This window comes from Macrobrachium rosenbergii, chromosome 42 (genome assembly GCF_040412425.1).
Source record: "Macrobrachium rosenbergii isolate ZJJX-2024 chromosome 42, ASM4041242v1, whole genome shotgun sequence".
Classification (NCBI taxonomy): domain Eukaryota; kingdom Metazoa; phylum Arthropoda; class Malacostraca; order Decapoda; family Palaemonidae; genus Macrobrachium; species Macrobrachium rosenbergii.
The window spans coordinates 55,494,023-55,510,438 of record NC_089782.1 but is presented as its reverse complement, the minus strand read 5'-3'; the positions used below and the strand labels follow the sequence as shown (position 1 = coordinate 55,510,438).

Sequence of the window (16,416 nt, the reverse complement as noted above, 5' to 3'; positions counted from 1 at the left end):
CAGGTGTAAATAGTGCCTAATGTTGTGGAAGATTTTTTGCACACGGTTCATCCACAATTCAAAGTCATTGTCTTTTCTCTTCTTTGAAACCAACTCTTGTTAATGTTGAAAAATATATTTGGGGTGCAGTTGCACGTGGAGGATGGATACGGTAGTCAAAGAGCTGGAGAGAGTTAATTATCAAGTAATAAAAATAGAGGGGATAAAGTGAGCAAGACTTACAGGGTGAGTGAGGAGTTATTCTGCAGAAAAGTACAGTACTGTATATGCAGAGAAGTCATTGGACAGGTTGGTCTCTAAGAGAAAGAAATGTGGTCTTTATGTGATGGAGAAAATATTTTGCAGATTAGTTGGGTGTGGATGTTGGACACAAGGTGGAAAAGGTACAGGTAAATTTGAGAATGCTTGTGGCAGTTGAGAGACAGAAGGAGAGGAGAGAAAGGCACCAGTAGTCCACAGGATTAAAAGTGAGATGCTTGTGGCATTGTGGTGAAAATGTGATTGAGTATATTAGTTATGTGTAGATGATGGAAATGTCCCAACAGAAAGGGTGAGAGAAATAATTGATAAAGAAGAGGATGAACGATATTGTAAGAAGGTGTATGGTAGGTTATTGAGTGAGAAAGTAAGATGTTACAGAAGGATTGGTAGTGGAAAAGCTGTTAGGGTGTCATGAAACAGTTATGTGAGAAGTTTCAAAGGAAAGGGAAAAAACTATAAGTAGTATTCATTGATCAAGGAAATCTTTATTAAAAAATTGCCAGAAAGGCAATGCGGGAGCTGCTTAGGATATAAGACGTTGAGAGCGATTGAAGCTTCTCTCGATGGAAGCAGAACCCTTGTAAGAAATGTTGATGGGAGTGTGACTGTTTTGGTGTAAAAGTGAATCAGAAATGCTGGGTTTTTTATATGCTTTTGGATGGAACGATGCAAGAAGTAAGAGAAAGGAAATTAGACCTATGTGGAAAGTTGTGGGTAAGAAAATGGATAGGCGTTGGTTCGGAGAGTGAGGAAGTGCTGCAGAATTTAGTGAAAGTGTGTGAAAGTGGAAAAGTAAGAGTAAATATGCGTAGGAGGAAGGAAATGATGGTAAACGGAATCGACCAACATGGAAGAGGAAATGTTATGTTATGACATGGAGGTAAATTCTCTGAGTCATGGAAAGGAAAGATGAGAGAAGAAAGGGGGAATCAAAGAATGAGTGAAGAAGCAAGAAGGAAGGTAGCATGAAGTGAACAGAAGACTGGGAAGAGAGAGGCTTGCACTTTCCATGGAGGTCAAGATGGGAATTTGTGAAAGGTTTGTTGAGACAGTTCTCCCAAACATAAATTAAGGTTTTGCTTTGAGTGCACTTGAAAGGGAAGGGAAAAGCCAAAAAAATTAAGATGAGCTTTTTGGTTACACTATACACACACACACACACATATATATATATACTGTATATATATATACTGTATATATATAATGATGTTGAGTAAAAGGTTATATCTTCTTATTCAAGTTTAATGGGATCCAGAACAGTTTTAAAAGTTTTATGGGCAATGTGTCTCCTCGACAGAATGGGGGGTGCTCATGCTTAGCAAATGGTGTAGCACTTCCTAGCACATGTAGCAACTATATATATATATATATATATATATACATATACTATATATATATATATATATATATATATATATATATATATATATATATATATATATATATATATATATATATATATATATATATATATATATATATATATATATATATATATATATATATATATATATATATATATATATACATATATATACATACATATATATATATATATTATATATATATATATATATATATATATAATTGTTCTGTGCATTAATATATATATATATATATATACATAATATATATATATATATACATATATACATATATATATCATATATTATAATATATACTATATATATATATATATATATATATATATATATATATATATATATATATATATATACATATATATATATATACATATATATATATATATATATATATATATATATATATATATATATATATACACATATACATATATATATATATATATATATATATATATATATATATATATATATATACATATATATATATATATATATATATATATATATATATATATATATATATATATATATATATATATATATATATACATAACCCAAATCAAATCAAAGATCGAAAAAGTAAATTTCTGTTCTCCAACCTTAACCTTCTTCTCCTTATTTTTTCACACACACACACACATTATATATATATATATATATATATATATATATATATATATATATATATATATATATATATATATATATATATATATATATATATATATATATATATATGTATATATATAATGTATATTAGCTGTGTCACTTACACAATTGTTCTGTGCATTAATACAATTAATAACAGGACCTCATTTAAACTGGGTGGTATTTAGGAGATAACACACATACATATTATATAATATATATATATATATATATATATATATATATATATATAATGTGTGTGTGTGTGTGAAAAATAAGGAGAAGAAGGTTAAGGTTGGAGAACAGAAATTTACTTCTTTTCGATCTTTGGATTTGATTTGGGTTATGTCGAAGAGTTGTTTCATTTAGTTGTGTAAATGTAGTTTCCGCGTGTGAAAAGAACTGAGTGAAGGCTTCCTTGATATTCAGTGAGATTTATGAAACCATAAATGTTTGTGTATGAGCTATTTCTTCTTTATCGTTGAGTGTATGTCTTGAACGTGCATGTGTACTGTATTGGGAGATTGAGGTTGTCGAGTGGATGGAACATTTTGGAATGGATTGTTCGTTGGAGGAGTGGATGGGATGCACCCAGGTGAATCTAACCTCCTTGGGATGGACCAGACTGCGAGTAGGGAGGGGCTGGGGGCTTGGGAGGGGAGAGAGAAGGGCCTTTAGTTGTGGCAGTCAGGGAGGGAGGGAGGGAGGGTTAGTGGAGGAGCGGGAGCTGGAGGCGTCTTGGTGGCGTGGAGGATTTCCTGACGAGGGTTTGTCGTGGGATGGGGGGGAGGTTGGGCGGGACCCCACCTGCGGTTGGGCCCGTCGGGGGAGGGCGTTATGGCTTCGGGGGGTCTTTCGGCTCAGTCTCTGGTTGTGGAAGGGGAGGAGGAGGTAGAAGGGAAGGGGGTAGAACCCAGAACGAACCCACGTCGTGTGTCCCCCGCCACATGAGACCGACCGACCGACCGCCTGGGCCCCAAGACCGCCGAGAGAGAGAGAGAGAGAGAGAGAGAGACTCGATACTCAGTCCCACTGCTGCCGCGTCCGCGCCAGCCACCAGCGCTCCTGCTGCTGCTGCTTCCCGTTGGAGCCCCCGTCGCCGCCCGCCCTCTCTTCTCCGAGATGTCTTTGAAATCCGGCCTTGAGGCGCCTCTGCTCTCTAGTGGAGATCTATGCAGACCCCTTTCCTTCCATGGTCCACCTCCCGAAATTATTGTTGGGAGGAGGGGGGAGAAGTGCCAAGTGCCGCCAGAAATCCCATGGAAATAGTGCCCTGAAGTGTCGCTAACCAAGTGGATTTTGTGAATGTGTTCGAGAGAGAGAGAGAGAATACACTTCAAGGCTCTCTGTGGGTCGGTTTAACCCGACGTATTTGTAAAAAAAAAATCGGCCAGGCTTCACACGTGGCCCGCCCATCTCTGTCACAACTTTTGTCAATTGGTGTTGGGGCGGTGTTAGCGTTTTGGAGACGACGAACGCGGAAGGTGAGTAGAAGCTGCATCGAACTTGTAACGATGTTGGTTGTCATTGGGGTTTGTGCCTGGTCCGTCCGAGCGTTTATCCTCCAGCTTCCTGGAGGTTTGAAATCAAGGGGGAGGCGTTCGTTCACTCCATACTCCAATGTGTTTAGGCAGATTGTTCATCAAATTTTCACATGTAATTCTATCCATATTTTTTAATAAGAGTTGTCAGCATTGACGTGGTGGCGCATGTCTTGAAATAGTGCACGTGTGTCTAGAGAGAAAGAGAGAGGGTGGGGAGGGAGGGAGGGAGGGGGGTTGGTGTGAGGGGCGGTTGGCAGGCAGGTATTGGGAGATGAGAGTGCGTTGAAGTCACCGGTTAGAACAGAAAGCGTTCCTCCTTAACCGCGTCTCTCAACCTAGCAGTTCTTCGGTCCAAGATGATGACGATTTGCTGGCTGCCTACGGCGGAACTCCGACGACCAAGGTCAGTCCACCAATAGTACTCAGAGTTTTTATTTTCTTTTCTTTTCTTCTCTTCTCTTTCTTGTGTCCTTCATTTACACGTTTGACTCTCCGCTACTTTCCGCTCGCAGTACCCCTTTCTTTTTATGCTGTTTTCTTTGAATTTCCAGTTTCCTCTTTTCTCCCAATATTAGGCTGTCCCTGCCTCGTCTTCGTCTTCGTCTTCGTCTTCGTCTCCGTTCAAAAAGTTGTTCGTTCGATACATAATGTTGCTTATTTTCCTTCCCTCTGCTGGTGCCCAATACCAGCTTTTTGTCTCTTTATTTCTTCATTGATGATGCGAGTAGCGTATCTGGTCGGGGGGTTCATACTATTCAGAGCTATGTAAGTTTAATGAACATTGGCTTAGACGTTTATTATATCCATGTAGTTTAATATGTTGCCTACATACTGTATATATATGCTGTCATGTAAGGTATAATAGTATATGTATAATTATTTGGCGTCAATAAGGTGCCCAAAGAATGTGATGTAGCTTAGATTTCATTGCCTGTAATACTTAACGGAATAGTTATTACCATGTATTTACTCGGCTTAATCACCTTCGCAAAGAAGGTATGTTAGAGGTCTGCTTCTTTGCTTGTTCTGTTAGACGTGACCAGAATAATTCATTCTAGCTTTCATATCCATGTTTTTGTATCTAGATGGCACACTTGTCATTCTCCTGTTACTGTTTAAGTTCTTTTATCCAAATCCTGTTCTCGTAGTGAGTAATTTAGCAAGCTTACCTGTATGGATCGGGGCAGAATCAACTGTTGAAATAGTTGTAATAATCTTGCTGCTAAAATAAAATAGGAGAAATGTTGATGAGACTTTTGCCGGCAGTAGTTCATGATTATGAAAATATTTAGTTTATTTCATGGTCTGTGTAATATCCAGTTGCGTTTCCCATGCTAAATTCTCTCTCTCTCTCTCTCTCTCTCTCTCTCTCTCTCTCTCTCTCTCTCTCTCTCTCTCTCTCTCTCTCTCTCTTCCCTTGTAATTTGTGTTTGTGCTGTGTATTTCCATCATTTATCAGCGAGACCCCTATATTCATATGTAAGTTTTATCATGATTTAATATCCTTAAGGTTTATGGCGTTGTATTCCTAACCTTGATTACTTTAGGAGCTATTTAATCATAGACAGTCATCAGTCATCTTTGTCCACGTCATTTTATTATTTCTGGGACATTAATTTATGAGAGACGTCCCAACGCGCCGTTAATGTTTGTATTTCATCTGAAACTGGTTCTTCTTGTCTTCAAGACTTGAGATGCCAAGGCTGATGCCCTCTGTCCAGATGGCGGAGCTAGGGAGGGAGAGAGAGAGAGAGAGAGAGAGAGAGAGAGAGAGAGAGAGAGGGAGAGATGATGGTCTATTTTTAAAATGAAAAAAAAAAAAAAAAAAAAAAAAGGCCGTTAGCCGTTGTCAGAGATGTCATTTGGTTTCTGCCACCTTTTGGGATTCCTATCTGCGTCCTGTTGAAGTCTGGTGACTCTCTCTCTCTCTCTCTCTCTCTCTCTCTCTCTCTCTCTCTCTCTCTCTCTCTCTCTCTCTCTCTGGCACTCGTGATCTTTCGACTGTCACCAGATTTATTATTGTTCCGGCCGTTGGCGTATGACCTTTTTTATATTTTGTAGTTATATTAGTTTTACCAGTCATTTGACGTAAAGTGTATCGAAGGTTAATTAACGTTATCATGATCCCATTCGATGTCGAATAATTTAGTGGTGTCCTTTTTTTTTTATTGTTGATTTTTTAGTGTAAAATTTTCGGTCATCATTGTGAAGGTTTTTGTAGGCAGTGCAACTCATTGTCTGTCTTTGAGGTGTGAATTGTAACATTTCGCACTTCGTATAAACGAATTTTAAAAGTAGTATAGCTGTATTCAGTATGTAAAAAAAATCTCCGACACTTGGAACAATTAACACGAGCTGTGGATTCCATATTGGTTAGGTCGCGGAAATGCATCAGGTAGGCCCCGTATGACTTGCATTTTTCGAGATTGGGTTGGTCTAGGGTGCTGCGGGTTTCACATCGATTGCTTCGCGTCTCTCTCTCTCTCTCTCTCTCTCTCTCTCTCTCTCTCTCTCTCTCTCTCTCTCTCTCTCTCTCTCTCTCTCTCTCTCAAGTGGGATAAATGAACGGGTATCTAGTGTTCGTTTGGTCTGCGTGTTTGCAATTTTTGTGATTAATGAACTGAGTTTTGTTGTGTCCGTTAATACATCTTTCATTCTGATTGTTGATTAGAATTTTGACCAAATCTCGATTTTACTGATACGTTATTTTGCAGGGTCACATCAGTGCTCTGTGCAAAAGTATAATTTTCTTCAAAGCTTTGAAGTCATTTGCATCAGTGAACAGTGGAATTCTGCAGTCGGACTTCTTGATGTCCCTTTTAATATATTTCTTCTTCTAAGTTTCACAAATTTTTCGTTTAGTCCATAATATCTTATTAATGATCTAAGCTGGATTTTGTTTCATTTTAACTCCAAATCTAGTCTGGAATCTGTAGGCTGACACTACGGGCGGACATGTCTGCCAGTCACTTCAAATATAACATTTTAAAATCTCTGCTGTTACCTGAAGAGACTTTTGATTTTGGTGGGGGGGGGGCAGTAGGATATGGGATTGCTGTTGGGTACCTCTCTCTCTCTCTCTCTCTCTCCAGGTCTGGTCACAACTTGACATCAATTACGACTTTTAATTTTTAGATTCCAAAGTATTTTGAAACGTTCACCACGCTATTCAGATTAAAGCGGCCGAGTGCCAAATTGGGCTCTTGGCAGAAATGCCCATGGCACAAACTTCAGTACAGTTGATTGGTTGATTGTAAGTTATCTGGTGTTACAACTACCAGGGTCACTGGGTCACTGACACCGTAGTCGGCGTTGAAATTTCTTGTTTAAACTGTGCTGCTGCACAATGAGTCTGAGGTGCTTGCTATACTCTGCCTCCATTCATTCCCTCTTCTACTGTAATTAACCTTGTACCTATGTTCCCCCTCCCCCTTCATCTCATGACCATCCTGCTCCATTCTTGTTCTCCCCACCCCATTCACGTCACTTCCCGTCTCTCTCTCTCTCTCTCTCTCTCTCTCTCTCTCTCTCTCTCTCTCTCTCTCTCTCTCTCTGAGATGGAATATTTTCGTTTCTTTTCTTCAGTGTCGTCCTAAGTTCTCAATTTGTAGCTCGTTCGCTCACTTTGCCTTTCCGTTTGTCTGTGAAATTGTGCAGTCTGTATATGTTGCGACCTTTTTCCTATGGTTTTGTTCTTATGTGGCGTGTTTTCCTTCGTTGCTTGACCACCTGGATTAATCTTGACAAGTAATTGGTTACTTTCAGTTCTGATACACACCGCCATTATGTGATCAAACGTTTCCTGTGGGAAAGTTTTTTCCTTCGGTGTTATTTCCCAACACGCAGGTGGAGGCAGTCGCTTCTGTACAGAGTTAAGCATGTATGTTACAACTGTCGTAAGCGGGTGGGTCAGAGGGAGATGATTAGGCCTGAAAAAAAAATGGAAGGTGGGCTAGAATAGATGGGAAGAGGCTGGTGCTGGTACTGGTAGAAGGAGGGGGTGGGCGAGTGGCGGGCGACGGCGCTTAAGGAAACGGTTGCGGTTTCCCACACTATCGACCTTGTGACCCCCTTTTATCGAGCTGTTTCCTAAGGATCACACCCCCCCCTCTCTCTCTCTCTCTCTCTCTCTCTCTCTCTCTCTCTGGAACGAACGAACGAACGAACGAAGAGCTGTTCTCATCCTGTTGCTCTTTTCCAGGGCGTCTCCAGAAAACTGGCAGTAATAATTTACCTCTTCCTTTCGGCCCTCAGAAAGCTCTGAATAAGCATCAGAAATCATACACACTGCTACTAACCCCTTTTGTCCGTGCTAGTTTTTCGTGTAGATTTGTTCCTCAGGCGCCATTTCAGTTCCGGGCTGCCCAAGAGCAAGTGCCCGTGCCAGCTCACGGCTGGCTTCATCTAGAACAACTCTCTCTCTCTCTCTCTCTCTCTCTCTCTCTCTCTCTCTCTCTCTCTCTCTCTCTCTCTCTCTCTCTCTCTCTCTGTAGATAAATACCTTTCATTTGTGAGAGCTTTCAGAGGCTGAGTAACTTGCACGAGACAAACAGGAAAAATTTTGCTTGTTTTGTCCAGGGATTTGGAGATGACGAATATAGCTTGTAGTTGACATATAAAGAGTTGGTTTTCATTTTGATATAGTTATTAATATTTATCTGTTGTAATAGTAATAACATTATTATTATTATTATTATTATTATTATTATTATTATTATTATTATTATGGTAACTTGTTTGTCAGAACTCTCCGTTTTTAGGTTTAGGAAAATACGAAGTAGTCCGTCTGCTCAAGATCAACGATTGTGGCTCTCCATCATCAGCATGTGCGCCTGCATGGGCGGATGGGTGACGGTCTAGTGCATGGGATTATAGCTGCACATGACTAGATCTTTACTCATCCATTCATGTCGTGGCTCTTCTTCGTCAGTGAGCAATCGTCAGGATCAACGTCGGGCTCTCTCTCTCTCTCTCTCTCTCTCTCTCTCTCTCTCTCTCTCTCTCTCTCTCTCTCTCTCTCTCAGATGAATGTGTAATCGCTCCCATGTAGGAATAACGTAGCTGATGGGAAAAAGGACAGATTTCTCGTGGTCTGTGGATTTGCAGTAGTATAAATTATGTTGAGATGATTTGGGTTGATTTCCTGTTTTGTCTGTTAAGAGGATGTTTGCCTCCAACTAATTACTGATCGGTATTTCCTTCAGTAAGCGTTATTTCCTGCAGGTGGACCTCTCTCTCTCTCTCTCTCTCTCTCTCTCTCTCTCTCTCTCTCTCTCTCTCTCTCTCTCTCTCTCTCTCTCTCTCTCTCGTGACGTCTTTAGATGTACTTTGAACATTTCCTTCCCATATAATGAAGTGGTTTTATAGTGAACCCTTTGTCCTTTTCATTTATCCGTGTGAAAAGTGTGTGGGCTTTTCCTAATCCCGAAGAATGTGTGCTAATTTAAATAGCAAACAAATTTAATGGTAAATCTGCTTATGTTATCTGCTGCTACGGCTAAGTAGTATTTAAGGTAACTGATCCATCAAGTCTAATAGTCCATTCATTTTCAGAATTTAATGCCATATGAATTAATGTTCTGCGGGTACTGCTTTGTTAATCACAACTTACAGTGGCAGTATTTCAGTTTTGCATATGTCATCTCCATAAAGGTAACGGTATTTCAGTTTTGTATATGTCATCTCCATAAAGGTAACGGTATTTCAGTTTTGTATATGTCATCTCCATAAAGGTAACGGTATTTCAATTTTGTATATGTCATCTCCATAAAGGTAACGGTATTTCAGTTTTGTATATGTCATCTCCATAAAGGCAACGGTATTTCAGTTTCGTTTATGTCATCTCCATAAAGGTAACTGTGTGTTTATCACATATGAGTAACATTTAACTTCGAGCAAGTTGGTTGCTTGAACATAGTATAATGAATTATATATGCGTCGCCGTATTTGCTTCTAATTAGGTGAGTGAGGTGTTTGTTTACTCGGACCTCGTAGGACTTCCCACAACATTTTTTGTTTGTAAGATTGTTATCCTTATCGTCACTGATCAGTTCCCTGGGTTCCTCATACGACCACCCTTTGCCCCCTCCCATCTACCCCCTGCTCTTTATCCTCTGTTCCCTCCTCAATTCTTGATTATTCCCCTCCCCTCCCCCACCCATCTCCTTTACCGTCGTTTCCAGCTGCGTCCAAAAAAATAAAAAAAGCTGCTTCCCGCGCATTTTTACTGGCCACGGTCAATTCCAATATACCAAACCAGCCAGCGAGGTACGGCTCAGTACTCCCTGAGTAGTCTCGTTTGGAGGTAAGATATTCTTGCAGCAGGCATTTCTCTCTTTCTCTCTCTCTCTCTCTCTCTCTCTCTCTCTCTCTCTCTCTCTCTCTTGATGGGAGGAGTTTTATATTAGAAGCACCGTTGTAGATATGCGTGTATGTATATCCTTCGGTGTTGTGGATTCGTGGAGCAGCCGAGGACGACTTGACTCGATAATTCGTGTAGCGAAGCCATCTGAATGTAGAAGTCAGTTCGTTAACGAAGGCGATGCGGGATAGTGAACGAGTTCCTAAGTGACAGATTGGTGATGTTGAACGTGAAGTTGGCTTGCAGTATCAGCTGTTTGATCTGTGCAATTAGTAAGAAAAGATGATTATGAAAATACGAGAGAGAGGAAGGCCTCGTTGTCACCAGAAAGTGGTTGTGTGGTCAACAAGAGGATTGTAAATATGAAAGAATGCTTGGGTACATCTCACCTGCATTTTGAGTCATTCATTGTTATTTTTGGCCGTTTCATGAACGTATATTATTATGAAGCAGAGGTAAAATATGCTGTTTGAATCTGTACTGCTGATGTCTGTAGACAAGAATAGTAGTGTTTAAGTAAAGAGTGAATAAACAGAAATTAATTGTGGTGCCTTGATTGCACTGATGTTGTCAAGACCAAGATTCAGATGAGGAAAAGCGATTGGAGACCAACGATCGAAGTATGACCAGGTGCAGGTGGAGTCTACGCTCGCTCTCTCTGCCTGCCTGCCAAGTCAACCACTTTTCACCTCATGAGCTGCTGCTGCAACTTGTTCATTGTACGTACTACTATATATATATATATATATATATATATATATATATATATATATATATATTATATATATACAGTATATATAAATATATATATAGATATAATATATATATATATATATATATATATCTATATATATACAGTACATATATAAATATATATATATATATATATATATATATATATATATATATATATATATATATATATATATATATATATATATATATATATATATATATATATATATATATCTACCATTAAATAACAAAGATGGGTAAATAGCCAACAAGATGCAGTACCCGGAGCAACTCGCTATGTTTGTAATGAACAGCAATTCCATATAAAATCATTAATAACCAGTTGTAAGTGGTATTCATTCACTTATTCAGTTTCATTTATTATATTATATATATATAACTATATATATATATATATATATATATATATATATACAATATATATATATATATATATATATATATATATATATATACATATAAATAACATATATAATTTAGGCCAAAGGCCAAGTGCTGGGACCAATGAGATCATTCAGCGCTGAATGGGAAATTGACAGTAAGAAGGTTTGAAAAGTGTAACAGGAAGAAAATCTGGCAGTTGCATTATAAAACAAATTTTAGCGGGTAGAAGGTCAGATCGAAGAAAGTGAATATGAACGGAGGTACAGTGAAAGGAATGAAAGTGGTTGCAGGTAGGGGCCGAAGGGACGTTGCAAAGACCCTGAGGTAATGCCTATAGTGCACCACGTGAGGTGAACTGAGAGCACTACCCTGTGGGATATATATATATATATATATATATATATATATATATATATATATATATATATATATATATATATATATATATATATATATATATATATATATATATATATATATATATATATATATATATTAGTATATATATATGTGTGCAAAATTAATTACTTCTAAAGTTACCTACAGCACAGTAATGGACAGTTTTAACTTAACAAGAACATTGCCAATTGCTATAGTTTTACCTGTTTCCCGGGTTTGATGACAAGATTAGTAAAATATGCAGAAACATGTAAAATGCACAAAAATCCCCAACATTCAAAGAAAACCACAAACAAAACACTTCGCACTTACTGTGCACCCCTCTCCCCCTCTCTTTTTAATACAGTATTGTTACTGATATTCATTTTATGCAGTACAGTGTTGCACCTGATACAGTACTGTAATGCAGTGTGACATATTTCAGTGTTTGTGTGCATACGTGCACATACACGTATGTGTGACGTCAAGGTATACTGCGCACTAATGTGGATTTGCTTTCTCTCTCTCTCTCTCTCTCTCTCTCTCTCTCTCTCTCTCTCTCTCTCTCTCTCTCTCTCGGTATGCGTTTTTTGTAAAGAAGAGATAGAGAGAGAGGTAGGCAATTTGGCAAACACGCGGTGAGTGGAAGTTGATCTGTTGCGATGCGTGCGCGTACGCATAAAGGCACACGTTCACAGATTAGCTAAATGCGAGTTGTCCTAAATTGAAGGAGGCTTGCCCAACTCTTGGCTTCACTGCTGCAGTATTTCATTATGAGGTCTCCCAAGTAACAGCCACGCTCATCAGGACACCAGCTGCAAGTATTGACATAAACAATTAACTGAACCGAGAAAGCCGGTTGCTGATGGTAACAGTGGCACATATAAATTATATCGAGTTGCATTACACTTGTGGATTTGTTAAAATTTTTAGCAAGCTCATTCTCTGGTGATTTCCATAAGTAAAAATGAAACTAATTTGTATTTATCCTTTACGCAGTGAAGAAAAGGGCCTCAAGAAAGTAAATATGGCTAAAGCTGCAGGTTGTAACTGCGGCTGAAGAAACTGATCCAGTGTGGGCTGCAAAACGCTTTGGACAGGTGGAAGGAAGCAACTTCCCTCCGAAACTGATGACATCACAATTTTACCCTATTTAAAAATTTTTTGTACAAATAAAGCTAGGCCGTATTTTAAGCCAAGTTCTATTAATTAAAAAAAGTACTATCTGCAAATGATGGTTCATTTAGCAACTACAGGCTCACAGTCCCTCATGTGAAACCCTTGGGGCCAGCTGTGTTTCGGTTTCTGGATCTTTTTGTGTATTTCATAGCTGAAGCTTGCCTGGTAAGTACACAAACACAATTCGTTTCCAACAAAACCTTGATGTAAAACTGAAAGATATAGAGCATCAAAAGGAACCGTGATTGGCGTACTTATGTCACGTGCATCATGCGGTCCTTAGGATCTCGTCCCAAAACGTGGTTTCATCAGGTCGTGCACGGTGCCAGATGCACGTTCATTCGGGACATCTCCAGAGGCTATGCTTCATGTGTGACGTTTTGTTTCGGTAGATTATACAAGGCTAAAGCCTTATGTATTACACTAGACTAGGCTTCGTATGCCTGTAGATGCCATTCATTGATAATGCATATTATATCTGAGTTTAACAAATGAATAGGGATAGAAGCAAAAGTTATGCATTCAACCTGGCATGCCAAATCTGTGTCTTGTCTGAGTTATAGTTAACAACCGCTTAGTGTTCGTAAACAACATAAGTACTGACATAACCGATTCGAGAAACAACTGTTTGCCGATGTTAGGCCTAAAATCGAGTGGCGGGCCAAATTTCACTTTGGAGAATATTTGCCTTTGTTTACCTGGGGCGATCCTTCTACCGGCATTTGAAACATCATCCGTCCGAGAGGTTAATGATGACGTCCAAATTTGCTCAGTTCTGCCGCGTCGCTGATTTCTTCTGCCAGCCTTGCCGAGTCCAGCCTTGCCGAGTTCGTCCCTTTAATCCACGACCTTCGTCTAAGACTTTCAGTTATAAGATGCTCGGCCGTTGGAGTCTCATATTATACAACCTATTCGTTTCATTTGTCTGGCTGTTCGTATTATATATACAGTACATATACTGTGTGTGTGTGAGAGAGAGACAGCGTGTTTTCATATTCACAGCATAATAAACATACTGTTATTTGTAAATGTGTTACTCATATAGTACATTAAGTATACAGTATACAATAAGAATATTTTCTTCTGATTTTTATATAAAAGGTAAGGCAAATGATATTTGATATTCAATTTTGTGTAGCCTATATTCCCACATACAGCCGAAATATGGTTCTTTCACTTACTCACTCACTCTGTGCAGCAGCAGCAGCAACGGCAGTCGCACGATCCATCAGTCTGGAAATGTTAGTGACCGAGTGGTCCGCCGTTTCTTTTTTCCTGCTGGAAATAGTTGAAAGCACTGTAGACCATTTCCCTCGCCTGGGCGCTTAATTAAACGTGCTTTAAGGGACTCTCCATTGTCCCGTGTGGTTGGTTGGGTCAAGGGCGCTAATGATATAGACTTCTGGACCACAAACGACATTTGGCGAAGGCCTTCAAAAAGCTTGCCACGTTTATGAAGAGGTTACGTTTTTTTAATCCTCTGGTAATTAAAGTGAATAGAAGGATTTTGTGGTTAAAAACAATAATTTCAGGGACAAATCTGTATAGAGTTCATTCAAAATCCTAGTCAATATAATTTATATATATACCATGAATTTGTACATTTGACATAAGTGGATCAATCGACTTAGCTCGGCCCCCGCTCCCTTTTATATCACATTTTGTCTGAGTTAGTTGCTTCACACGTGTTAACTTGTTAACAATTTGCTCATTGACAATGGCGATTTCCGTAAATAAGAATGAAATAAAATTTATTTGTCCTCTCTCTCTCTCTCTCTCTCTCTCTCTCTCTCTCTCTCTCTCTCTCTCTCTCTCTCAAAAATTAGGTTTCGGAGTTTCAAGTTACGAGAGTAAATAGGGGTCAACCCACGAATTTTCACACTGCTGTAAATGGGACCATAAACAGCATTCCATGTCATCGATGACGCTTAACCTGACCTCCCATAAAAATGTCGCCTTAGAATTTCGGATGAACGATTGTAAACTTGTAACACAGTATTGATGTCGGTAAAACTAAGTCGGTTGATGATTTTGAGAAAGTAAATAATGCCAGAATTCAAATGGCGCGTGATCGCAATGTTAATGTTTTATAAGGTGAAATGACAATAATACGTGCTATATCATTGTGTAAAGTAAATCAACAGTTTTATCAAAATTATCATTATGTTATATAAAATTGTATTATTTGACTTTTGCAAATGGACAATGTTAGAATTTCAGAGCAGGTTCTCGGCGAGACAAAATCACTCGTCAAATTCTGAGACGAAATGTTTTCGTAGATGTTACTATGCAATGATTGACTGTCGCCTTTCGCCTGCTTCTGAAATGAAGGCTCAGCACGCAGGCTATGCTGTATAGCCTACACGGTAGGCTCTGCATGCAGTCACGCTTCATTCAACCAAACACCCAAGAATCTCTTAGCACATGGTTGCCGGAAAACAAAGTAATGCTTTCTAAACAAATATTATTTTTGTAAGTGTAGATTGAACTATGTCCAGTAACCATATTACATTATGTAATTATACACTCTAGTTAGAACTTTTAGTACACGAGAAAAGATAATCACATACAGTGTACTTGCAAAATCAAAAGCTAAAATGTCATTTGTGGAGGGGGGCGGCCGGGCATGATGACGAGTCCGTCAAGTAACGAAATTTGCTAAGTTGAGGCGCCATATTATATATATATATATATATATATATATATATATATATATATATATATATATATATATATATATATATAATAATGTGTGTGTGTGTGAACTTGAAAATGTAGAATAAACTACGAAAGTACTTGTTCAAAGTCCCGGTTTTCACTCACCTGCCGACGTGGACTTAGTGATATATATTCGGTGTGTGTTTGTATGTATATTATATAAGTTTTCATTATAATTATGTAATTTCAATACATGGTTTATATATTATATAATTATATATATATATATATATATATATATATATATATATATATATATATATATATATACACACACACACGTTTGTACACCATGTTTTTCATAGAAAAAATGGAAATTGAAGACCTGTACCGTTATGATGTAAATAATGACGTGCCCTTCATGTGACTTTGTGTAGATAGCGCTCTATTGTTACTTATATTTTTATTGTAGCTTCACTCCGTGTAGTGTAGCGTAGTGTATTGTGGTGGTTTTCTTGGGTCAAAACGTTTTCGCCGCGTCCCGCTCCTAAGTTGAAGCGCTTTTCCTTTGGCGATACTACTCAGATCCGTTCTTAAAATCGTGGTGCAAATCTGGGTAAATGTAACCTTCTGAATAATTGTTTTCATGTTGCTCATAGGTGTTCGTGCTGCGTGCGCCTACTGGTTTGCTCATAGTGGGTGTTTTTCTTCCTTTCATGTAGATGTGGAATTTCGCATAAAACTCAAAATATGTGAAAGCACTAAGAAAAATACAGTAACAAATACACCCCTTATATTTAGATTAAATTAAATGTGTCTTTTGTTCTTACAACTGATTTATTTTCATTATCAATATAAA

General features: G+C 38.3%; 1 protein-coding gene across 5 annotated transcripts in view; it reads left to right on the top strand.

The window, feature by feature from the left end:
• The window catches only part of DNApol-alpha73 (DNA polymerase alpha subunit B), a 172,547-nt gene that overhangs the window by 106,705 nt on the left and 49,426 nt on the right, over nt 1-16,416 (top strand). For 2 of the 5 annotated variants that reach the window (XM_067086508.1, XM_067086510.1), the window contains exon 3: nt 4,184-4,244. In XM_067086508.1, coding sequence (XP_066942609.1) covers nt 4,184-4,244 — 61 coding nt within the window. Of the gene's footprint in view, nt 1-4,180; nt 4,245-10,879; nt 10,922-16,416 lie in introns of those variants that run through there. The other 3 variants (XM_067086507.1, XM_067086509.1, XM_067086511.1) reach the window with 2 other exon arrangements.